Consider the following 12217-nt stretch of genomic DNA (forward strand, 5'->3'; position numbering starts at 1 on the left):
ATTTTATAAGGCTGATTTTCCTAGTCTCAACTTCTTCCTCTTACTGTGGTTTATTCAGGTACCCGTTCAGAACTTAATACAACGTAGAGTTAATAATTGGGTGATTTAGTCCAGGACCAATTTTTGGGTTCTAGTGTGTGACAACTAACATCTTCAGATACTTGAAATTTTACTTTTCTTTCCTCTTTCCTTGCCAAGTGCTAGCTTCTTCAGAATCAGAAATCAGTGTTGAAATACATAGCGCAGCAGTGGGATTTAAAAAGATATAAAATGTTGCAGGTGTTTCTCTTACTGCATTGATTGAGTAGGAAAGGCGGGCCCCATGATTCCTGTTATCAGGTGTACTCGTGATGCCCTAATAGCATTGGAAGGTGCTAGTGTTATAGCACTGTAATTATTTGCTGCCTGTTTCTGAAGGAGAAATTCTCCTGCTAGTTGCTGAAGGGCATATTTTGTAGTCTGGACTACCATCAGTTTTTTAAAAAGATGAGACACATTAGGATTCTTTATTCTGAAATTTGAATCTGTGGAAATGGCACTATAGAGTTCCACTTCTGTGTTGATTTTTTAAATTGATTCTACTTAGTTTACAATTAAGAATATTTTTTTCTAACTGGCAGTCCTGCAAATTTACATGTAGTCTGACTCTGAAGATGGATTGTTTTCTTATTGTACGTAGTTCTGACGATAGTTTTGCAGAGCCTAAGTAAGCTGTTGGAATACTGTGAACACTTCTGTTGATACACAAGGAAGACTAGATTCCACCGCTTAGCTTTGTTGCCTTTATGATCCCAATAGGAATAAAATCAGTAAACACTTGTGCTTCTTTGAGTGATGGTCCCTGTATATGGATTCCAAACATGGGCATGCATGTGTGTCATGTGCCAGAACCGGAAGGTTTTCCTAGCAGTGTCCACTGACCTGCACGTGCGTCGTACGTCCCCTTATGCTTGCAGCTGAGGGTGTAATAGGTTGTGTGGGTTGATGCCTCTCCACTTCCCTGAGTCAGAACCCCTGTTCCTTTGCACTCTTAGCCTAGCTAAGAGAGTGGTCTTTTCATCCATTCTTGTACGTAGTTCTAGCTAAGCTTTTGTTTTCTATACATGTTTTATCCTTAGCTATAGTTAGTGTAGTTGTTCCCCTGTTTGGAGACTCCCTCCCCGCTGGGGACTGTGACGTTCATTCCCAGCTTTAAGAACTGTGCCTCTTGCCCTCACTCATTCTCTGAGTGATGAGCACCAGCATTGTCTGTATTGCCTCGGCAGGGCCCACATTATGGTCAGCTATCCTGTCTGCAAATCCTTAATGACCTGACCATGGGAGGCTCAAGAACTTCACCTCTGGAAGTTCTTGATGGAGGAGGCTATGCTCTCCCAGGCGCCTTCAGATCTGGGATCAGCGGAACTGATGGTGAAGCATCTGTCACTGGCATTGAGTACCCTTTCCAGCACCTCCCAGGCACTGGATCCATTGGTACCGAAGGCAACAAAGAAGCCCCACTATGAGGGGGAAAAAAACCATGACCATGGCCATAAGAACAGATCCTGGTTCAGGACTGCTCATAAGCTCATTGTTTCTTCCATGAGCTCTACCAGGTCAGGTGAGAGGTTGCTCATGGATCCATCCGCACAGGCATCCAAACTGCCCTGTGTTCATTCCATGTGGACCTTCTGGTCTCTCCAGAGGTTTTTGCCTTGCACTCCCAGATGACTGGAACCGCTTCTGTCCACGGAGGAACTGCTTCTTCCCATCTGCATTTTCTGCTCCTCTCTGGACCTTCACTCATCACTATCCTCCCCTTGGATGAACCTTTGCTCCTGCTACCAGAAAGACCCGCTTTGTTGTGACATGCAGCCCTCCATTACTTATGGTATTCTCTCCTCCTCCCCCCAGCCCCTACTTCCCCATCTTCCATGTCTGAGGGCTTCTCAGAGACAGAGTCCTCATTTTCTCCCGTTTCATATCAGAATCTGGAATCGCCCCAGATTGCACTATCCACAAGTTTGACTGTGCTTCAGAGACCTGGTATTGCTACCCATGAAGCCCAGCAATGGCCACACTCAAATCCCTATCAGGGATGCCAAGCACCATTGGTCGCCTCATATCAGCCATCCCCCATTCGTCCTGCAGCACCATCGGTGTACGAGGAGGAAGAAGATATGGAACCAGTACTACCAGTCTCCACTGCTGCATCTTCATCTCCAGATGAGGCATTTATTCTTTCCTCACTCTCTCCACCAGATGACCACCTATAATACCACATGTTGGCGAACCACATCACGGAAGTCTGTGTGTTCCCTTTGACTATACCCAGGGTCTGTCTGCGCCTGCTGGACCTCATGGCAGCATGTGCTTACGTAGTCTGTCATGCCAGGCTCAGGATGCAACCCCTGTAACAATGCCTGGTGATGGTCTCTTCCCAGTCCCAAGACCCCCTGGAAAAGATTGTTGCTATTCCCCAGGTAATATTTAACTTGCTGTGGTGGTGGGCCGACCACAGAACAGCCCTGGAAGGGTTCTGTTTGACAACCCTCCCCACTCCATCTAGTTGGTGTTGGACGCCTCAGACCTTGGGTTGGGGACGCATATTGGCGTCCTCCAGACTCAGGGGATGTGATCCCCAGACAAAGCATGGTTGTGCATAAATGTTGAAGAGCTCCAAGCAGTCCGGCTAGCGTGCGGAGTCTTATTGCCCCACATGTTGGGCAAGGTGGTATGAGTCCGGACAGGCAACACAGCCTAGATGTTCTACATCAACAGTCAAGGGGGAGCATGCTTGTTGGCTCTCTGTCAGGAGAAGCTCCATCTATGGGACTTTTGCATGAGCCATGAGATCCACCTGGAAGCTTGTGGACCAGCTCAGCAGGGACTTTTCCTCTCACCATGAGTGGTCACTCTATCCAGAGGTAGCCTGCATGATCTTTCAAAGGTGGGAAACTCCCTGAGCGGCCCTGTTCGCTACCAGACAGAACAGGAAATGCCACCATTTTTTTTCTCAGCAAGGTCTGAATAAGGACTCTCTGTCCAATGCCATCCTCCTGTTGTGGTCATGAAGCCTGATGTATGCATTCCCTCCAATTCTGCTTATCAGCAGGGTCCTGGTGAAGATCGAGAGACAAAGCGCGGGTAGTCCTGATCACCCCGACATGGTTCAGCACGCTCATAAGCTAGTCAGTGGCCCTTCCCTGGCCCCTGCCCAACCGACCGGACTTATTGTCACAGGACCATGGTCAACTCCTACACCCCAACTTCGGGTCCCTCCACCTTTCGTCATGGATGGTGAGTGGCTGAACCAGGAGGGGCGGACCTGTTCGAAAGGAATCCAACAGCTCCTCCTGCAAAGTAAAGTAGGAAGTCCTCAACTAGACTGATTTACCTGCCCAAGAGGACGAGGCTTTCCTGCTGGGCATCTGAAGGGGGCATCTCTCCCTCGCGTTCCTCCATACAGGCTGTCCTGGATTACCTGCTTCATTTGAGGAACTGGGGCCTGACACACTCTTCCATTAGAGTGTATGACATGGGCATCTCTGCTTTTCACCTGCCGATCCAAGGACAGACAGTATTTTCCCGTGAAATGACAGTCGGATTCCTCAGGGGATCATGACAGGCGAGAGACTTCCCGCAGGTACAGGCTTCTGTCTCACAGTAGGATCTTAACTTGGTCCTTTCTAGGCTCACTGGCCCACCCTTTAAGGCACACGTTCCTGCTCCTTTTCCCACCTGTCATGGAAGGTTGTCTTCCTGGTGGCGGTGACGTCGGCAAGACAGGTCTCTGAAATTAAAGCCTTGACCTGAGAACCTCCATACATAGTTTTCTACGAAGATAAGAGTCAGTTGCGGCCCCACCCAGCCTTCCTGCCAAAGGTGGTCTCCACCTTCCATATGAACCAGAACATCTTCCTCAGTGTTCTATCCCAAACCGCAGAAGACCAGTGAAGAGAGGCGTCTTCACGCCTTGGACATCTGCAGGGCCTTGGCTTTCTACTTAGAATGTACCAAGCCTTTCCATAAATCGACTCAACTCTTCATTGCTACAGCAGATAGGATGAAGGGTCACCCAGTGTCCTCGCAGAGGATTTCCAATTGGATTACCTCGTGCATAAGGACCTGTTATGACCTGGCGGGGTTCCGCTGCTGCTGATTGTCAAAGTCCACTCGACGAGAGCGTGGGCATCTTTGACGGCCTTCTGGGCACACATCCCTATCCAGGACATCTGTAGAGCCAGACCATGGTCCTCTGTTCACATGTTCACTGCTCATTATGCCGGGGACAATGCTGGGTTCACACGTTCACTGCTCATTATGCCAGGGACAATGCAGAGCTGTGCTGCAATCTGCACATCCGTGAACTCCTATCCACCTCCACGGGTATTGCCTGGGAGTCACCTACTATGGAATGGACATGAGCAAGCACTCGAAGAAAAGAAAGTTACCTTTTCTGTAACTGGTGTTCTTTGAGATTTGTTGCTCATGTCTATTCCATGACCTGCTCTATTTCCCCACTTTTGGAGTTTCCGGCAAGAAGGAACTCTGGTTGTGGGGAGCCAGCGGTGCCCCTTATCCTGCGCCATGCAGGTGCCACTCTGGAGGGCACCAGAGCTGGTCCTCTACGGATACTGCTGAGGGAAAAATGTCCAGCACCAGTGCATGTGGTGAGTACACATACCTAATATGGAATGGACATGAGTAACACATCTCGAAGAACACCTGTTATGGAAAAGGTAACTGGTTGTTTTTGAGATGTGTGATTCCTATTTGGATTCCAATACCTGCCCTGCATTCCCTCTGCTGTGGATCGGACTATTGAGCAATAAGAGGGATACTGGAGAGTCGTCAGCCCACACAGACTATTATACCCTCGACTGTGAGCACATAGGATGTACGATGTACGTGCAGGTTAACAGACACTTCTAGGAAAACCGTCTGGCTCTGATGTGTGACATGCATGCACACTCACATTTGGAATCCAAATTGGGAACACGCGTCTCAAAGAACCTCCAGTTACAGGTAAGTAACTTCCTGTTTCTGTCACTTAAATAAGCAGATGTAACGCTGAATATAATCAAGGAGATCTGTTGGCTAGAAGATGCTATTTTCACGGTCACTTTTCAGAGTAGAATCATATTTTAAATAAGGTTATGGGTATTTTAATATTAGTCTCTCTGTGTCACCTTATGCCTGCAATTAAGTTTGTATTAATCTTTCCATTACAAACACCTATTTTCAAGGTATTATAATTTGGTATTAAATTGATCAACATGCCAAAAATAACAAGGTTGCTATACAATCTTGATCTATATTAATTGAATTAATAAAAATATGCAACTCTTTCTAAAATGAGCTGCTAATTGAAACATTGTGGTCTTCATTTTCATGTTGCTGTCATATGTGCTCTACCTAAAGAAAATTTTAAATAGATCACTATTGTTTTAAATAGAATTTGTCAACATATAAGTTCTCTTATGTTATGTTTCCTGGAAATTTGGGGCAAAAGTAAAAACAACCAAACCTTCTTAAACTCTAAAACTGCGTCTAGCTGATAGATAGGAAGTACAGAAAACTATTAAATGTTGAAATTGTGACAGACTTATGAAAGTAAAGAAATCCAGAATTGAGGCTGACAGTCCATTCTGAAATCATTATGTTGCCTCCTTCCCTTATTCGTAAACATCTCAGTGGAGCTTATAAAGGACAAAATATCGAGCCTTAGCTTTGATTTTCTTGACTATTCCTAGGTTTTGTCACATTCATCATATTATTTAAACATAGATTTTGTATTTTTTATGTATTAATTGATGCAGCTGTTCCTGTTCCTGGGGTTAATATTGAAGAGCACCTTCAGCTACGGCAAGAGGAAAAGCGGCAGCGTGTAAACAGGAGGCATAGATTGGAGGAAGGGAGAGGTAAGATTATTTGTTACTGAGTTGAGGCTAAAATAAGGATAAAGGCACACCATTCCTAAAAACGGATTAGGCCTTATGAAACAAGCCTTCTTTCTTTTTAAAAACTGTCAAACGTGAAACAAAAATCAGGTTTAAGTGTCTCTTCAGTAGAGGTTTGCACTAATTGAACTCAATAGATTAAAAAAAATCAATATATCACTTCAATTTTATAATACAGAAAAGGCCTGCAAGGATTCAGTAATACTGCTGTGTAATGGCTTGAGAATTTGGCTTCTATTAAGCCTATAATGGTGAGTATGGGAGACAAAACAGCTGAGAATTTAGGTCTAGGGCTTTGATTAGACAATGAAAAGATTAACACCATTAGAGATTTCACCTGAGGTGCACAGGCTCAGAGTCAGCACTCCGATGCTGTGCTGTTCAATACGACATTGGTGGCTACGAAAGTATTTGTAGTCTTTGATTTAAGAAAGAATGGGGTCCTCTGTTGTGCATGTATTACTGATAACTGTTGGAGAAGACTGCTGACCCATTGTCAGTCCATATGTTTTCAGATAGCTAGTGCTGTATCAAATATCTAAGAGAGCCATGAAGGTATTGTGAGGGGATGTATGAATATTTCCTTCCCAAAGTCTTCCTCATTGGAATGTGTTCACTTCGTGTAACGGCTAAAATAGGAATAAGATTGGGGGAACTAGTGGTTCTTCTTCGAATAGTGTCCCTGTGAGTGCTCCACTTTAGGTATATCTGCGTCCCTGTACCTAGGATTTGAGATTTTCAGTTGTAGTGCCTGCTTGTGCCACACATGCACTCCCTCCTTTGTGCGCCACGTTAGGCGGTTACATAGCGCTTTTCACCCAAATGGCCCTCGATTCCTTCTCAACTGCTCTTGTCCTGAGTTGGAGTCCATAGCAGAGCCCTTTCTAGTGAGTTCTTAGTGTCTGTGATCTCATTTTTCATAGTGACAGTGTTTCAGTTAGGATTTTAGTCATTTAGAGTTCCCGTTCTTCTTTTTTCTTCATTCAAAAAAAAAATGTGTTTTCATTATTTATCGTTACCCCCTTGATTTAGAATAGTAGTTTCTACATATCTTCCCTTCAGAGAAGTAATCCCTATAAAGGTGTGTTACACTCAGATCTTCCAAATTCAAATGGTGCTTCTACTGCTGGGAGGCCATCCTGGTCAGTGATGGTCACTCCCTTTGCATTCGTTGCCTGGAAGAGGCGCGGGTTCCCCAAAAACATATGTATTGTCTTACACATAAGGTACAGACTCAGAAAAACCATGAGCTGAAATTAAAACTGACGGAGAGCTCATCTTTAGACCCTGGTCCTGGAACCCTGCCTGGACAATGGTTGCTCTTGGCGTCGACATCAGCCATGCCATCCTCCCTGCTAGTTACGAAGAGAAACTAACAGAGTCCTTGTGGAAAGACACTAAAAAGCAAGGTTCAAGTTTGCCTAAAAAGGAACCGCCAAAAAGAAAGAGGTCCCTAAGAGATCAGTAACTTCTGCACTGACAAGTATGAGACTGAATATCTGTGACGACTTCTGGGCCTCTGGTAATGTTGTCACCAGTAAGTTCAAGGACCCCAAGAGGGTAGGACTGGACAAGATGACATAATCAGGTAATAGGGGTAAGAAAACTATTGGAGTCTTAAAGATGGTACCGACAGCACCGAATAGACATGCGGCACCGAGTACATTGGCACTGACAACATCTACGGTGCCACCTGCTGGATGCTTTGTGGAACTCAGAGCGATCCCAGCACTGACAGCATTGTCAACAACAGAACTGATGCAAATGTCTCCGATGATACTGAAGCAAATTACTTCCATAATACCAATAAATTTAGATTTCCAATACACTAGTGTCTGATGCACCGAAGTTGCCACTGCTGCGTACCAATGTTGCTGCAGTACACATCTCACCCCCGGATGTGCATGCGGTACCTACCCATTTGCCATCACCACCCAGGACTGCTGAAGTACGAGATACCGTTCCACCTTGGAACCTCAGCACAGTACTACGATGCCTCAGTGGTCTCCCTTTTCAGCCTATGGCAACCTGCTTGTTCATATCTCTGTCTATGAAAATGGCCTTTCGCGTGACCATCACATCCACTTAAAGAATGGGGGAAATAGGGGCTCTTGTGGTGTACCTACCTGTAGAGTCTTTCTAGATAGTTACATTAAGAACACATCCAAAGTTCCTACCTAAAATACCTTCCTCATTCCACCTAAATCAGCCTATTCATCTTCCATCCTTCTACCCTAAACTACATGGAAATAAACGGAAGGCCATGTTCCACATGCTAGATGTTAGAAGAGTGCTAAGCCTTATATCTTGAATGAACCAGACCTTTCAGAAAGATACCAAGATCACTTCTTTCTATTGCTGAAAGATCAAAAGGGTCAGCCATATCTAAACAAAAGCTTTCAAAATAGATCTCCAGTTGTACTAACCTTTGCTATCATCAGCATGATTTGCAAATGCTGCCACGGACTAGAACGCACTCCATGAGATCACTTTCCATCTCAATAGCTTTCCTGACCAGTGTACCAATCACAGACATTTGTAAAGCAGTGACCTGCGTGTCTTCCCACACATTCAGCGAGCATTATTTAATCACACAGGACTCAGTGGATGCTCTGTTAGGACTAACTGCTTTATCATCTTGTGACACTCTGTACCTCAAAGTAGCACCCTGGAACCCCTATATTCACCACTCTCGTATAATTATGATATGTTTTATACAATGTATGTCTTGTGAAGTATCATTTTAAAAATGTAGAGCTATTAAACATTAATAACCTGTTAGATTGTATGTACTATCGTATGTAAAGTTATGAAGTATTATGAGTTAATGAACTATGTTGTGAGGTTGGGAATGCCCATGGCCAGCCTTTCAGTTACAACAAAGTCGTAGCCATCACTGGCAAGATTGTCATTAATGGCTTATCCACGCACAATATGCTATCCCAGAGGCTTCTCGGAGAAGGGATGTACACCCTGGGGATGGGCTAGCCCAGGTCATGGCAATGATCTTTCTAACAGGTGGAGGAAAGTCTGCAAGAAAACAACTTTGAACTGGGGAGGTTTGGTCCCAGGCTCGAAAGTGGTCCAGTCTGTGTACTGAAGAATGTAACCTGCTTGTACCATCTGTTAGGGAGAGACATTGCTTGGTTCAAATCTTGCTCAGTCTGTTTAAGTTAGAATTTAGGCTCTGTTCTATTTTTTTCCCTTAGGTAACCAACTTTGATGTCTGTGCCTGCTACTTGTAATCACTTAATCTACCTTTCTGTAGCTAATAAATTTGTTTTCTATTTTACCTAAAACAGTGTGTTGCTGAAGCCTCTCCATTGATGGTTCATGCATGGCTGGGAGATTATTCATGTAACTCAGTTGAGTGTGTTCCTGCTTGTGGATGGCTGTGTAAGTGCAATGCCTGTCAGAGGCTTATTGCTTGACATCAGCAGCACAGGCTGGTGGGTTTGGAGGGCTCAGCAGTCCCACAGTCCAGGTTGCATCTCTTTAGTGATGGAGAGTGGTCCAAGTGTCCATGCCAATTTCCTTAGATCTATCAACTGCCTTTTGTATATTTGGACCATGAAATATTGTTGACACCTCTGTGGATGGCAGCTGGAGTAGATAGAATTACATGTTTCCTTGGGAGGTCGCAGAGGATTGCTTATGTAATCCTTAGCCCACCTTAGAGGGATTTCTCTTGTGGAGTACCACAGGGGTTCTAATCTGAATCTGCATCTGTAGTTGGTGCTAGGGGTGGGATGCCCAGCTCAAGTAGACACATTCATGCTAGCTCGGATTGAATGAGAGCTACTCTTAAAGGTCTCTTGGAAGCTGAATCTATCTTGGAATACAGCTTTCTGCTAGCTTGCGATATTAGCTTCAAGGAATATTATACTGGTTAATTAAGTTGTACTAGCTTTTTATTTACTTCTGTATGCAGTTCAGGGTGTTTACTTTGATCTACAGGGCTCTGAATGGTTTCAGTCTTAACTGCCTCTTTCTTTGATTGAAGCCAATTTAACTGTGAGAGTCAACAGTTCTGGGGAACTCACTTCTCTTGTAGGTATGACAGAGCCCATGTTTGACCTTTGGGGCATGGGACACGACCCATTGTTTGAATAAGCTGCTGTCTGAGGGTTGGGAAGTTGGCGTAAATGGGTAGAAATATAGGTGGAGTCTTTTTAGTTTAGTTTTGATTTTCTTCAACTCTTGTAATTTTTAAAACGTTTTGTCATAGAGCAATTAGTACATCCATCCCAGGTACCTTCGGAATGGACACATTTTATATATTTTTAAAAAGGGTATGATTGTGTGTGTGTGTGTGTGTGTGTATATATATATATATAAAATCTATATAATTGTGTGTACAGGTATGCTTATATATAAATTTATAAATTTGTATGTGTTTAATAGAGGGAGTTCTCTGTGTTTGTATATTTTGCTGTCAATCAGGCAATCAAAGTGATTTAGTTTGGATGGTCTGGCATCCTTAGACTTCAGTCCTGTTGAGCTCTGCGTGACTGAAACTCAGGGCTTGTCTATACTTACTGGGGTATTGCTGCGTGGCGATCGATGCATCTGCGGTCGATTTAGTGGGTTTAGTGAAGACCCACTAAATCGACCACAGATTGCTCTCCTGTCAACTCCTGTACTCCACTGGATCAAGAAGAGTAAGAGGAGTTGACGGGAGAAACATTGTGTAGTGTGGACCCTGCGGTAAGTAGATCTAAGCTAGATCGACTTGAGTTACGCTACTCACGTAACTCAAATTGCATAGCTTAGATTGACTTTTCCCTGTAGTGTAGACAAGACCTCAGAGTTCCCACAAAATTTTTAAGCTTCACAGGAGTTCAGTTTCAGCATTAAAGAGCTTTACAGCTTACCAAAACTGAAGCTTGTAGACTCAGGGACTAGCTGCAATATACTGCTAATTATCTAATTGGGGAGGTCCAGTAAATTGGAATTTTACTGGACTAATATGTATATACTGGGGTGTGGCTGCATATCTCCATTTCAGCTACATGATTAAAATATCAGTTTGTCATGATGGTCTGTTGGTTTCTTATGATGATGTGTTAGTGGCTATCAATCCTGATTAGATTTGTCATGTTCAAGCTTTCAGCCTGAGGTTCAAATGTGTTGTTTCAAAATAACTCAGGTGGTCACCATCCATAATTTGGGGGCAGATATTTGAGCTATTCAGCTCATGTAGCAGTTTGGGGGAAAAAAAAAAAAGTTAAATCACCCACAAGTCTCTTGGTGACCACTCTGGCTTGGCAGAAATAGTTCTCTCCTACTTGTTCATGGTTCAAAGGCTGTCTCCGGAGCAGGGAGGGAGAATTGGACAGAGCGTGTTGAGTTTGGACTGTCCCCAAGTGGCGTATGGGCTTTTGGTGACTGCAGCTGGCTGGAGCAAATTAGTGCAATCTCTAGATTGTATTAGCCTGCTACTTCAAGGCTATTGCAGAGAATTAAAGAGCTATGAGTGGTAGTGAATTTCTCAGCTTCTCTTCTCCTAGGTGGCCTTGGTTGGCCATGTTGGGGATGGGAGTCATCCTTATCTAGAAACTCTGTAGATTCAGGCAGAGCCAGTCTTAAGTTCTTATCCTGCTCTTCTTGGGGCTGATACATTCTGTTAGGAAAGCAGGCAATGAAGCAGTCAGATACCCCGTCATGTGGTGCAGCAGGACACTGTTGAGATTGGGGTGCCTTAGATTAGCTTACTTTTACAGTTGTTCCACTGATACTTTTTTTTAAGTTCACGATTGATGTTGTAGTAGTACTTATTACTTAAAAGAAGCCTAGGATTTTCAGCCAGTCTATTTTCAGTTCAAAGATTCTTCTGTTGCTCAGAAGCGTAAGAGAGGAGACTTATTTAAACTTACCATTCTTAAAAAGGAATTAAAATATTTAGAAATCAGTGTGTTATAAGATATGGTAAGAGTAAATGCTCCTTGTTTGCTTTTTAGTTTAGTTCTTAGCATTCTCAGTTTGATGCAGGAACCCTTAGATTGCCCTCACTGTGGTATAAAATTGGGTGCTTAGTTTCATTTAGATTTAGATTTTGCCGTGCTTGTTTTCTTCCCATATTAAAGGAAGTCTGTAATCTTCGTAGTAACTGTCCTAAAGTGAGAAGAAAAAATCTGGAAATTGGTTGCATCACACTTTTAGCCAAAGCTGCTGGACACTGAGACAGCATAATCTAGCACTGTCTAATTAGTGGGTGGCTAGTTAGAGAGACAGAGTGGATGAAGTAATATCTTTCATAGGGCTAGCTTCTGTTG

The 12217-nt window shown here is 43.8% G+C and overlaps 1 protein-coding gene across 14 annotated transcripts in view; it reads left to right on the plus strand.

The window, feature by feature from the left end:
• Window positions 1–12217, plus strand: part of MYCBP2 (MYC binding protein 2) — a 445111-nt gene that overhangs the window by 132175 nt on the left and 300719 nt on the right. For all 14 annotated transcript variants that reach the window (XM_050946493.1, XM_050946502.1, XM_050946519.1 and 11 more), the window contains exon 17: window positions 5802–5903. In XM_050946493.1, the coding sequence (XP_050802450.1) occupies window positions 5802–5903 (102 nt within the window). The remainder of the gene's footprint in view (window positions 1–5801; window positions 5904–12217) is intronic.

Source organism: Gopherus flavomarginatus, chromosome 1 (assembly GCF_025201925.1).
Source record: "Gopherus flavomarginatus isolate rGopFla2 chromosome 1, rGopFla2.mat.asm, whole genome shotgun sequence".
NCBI classification, from domain to species: domain Eukaryota; kingdom Metazoa; phylum Chordata; order Testudines; family Testudinidae; genus Gopherus; species Gopherus flavomarginatus.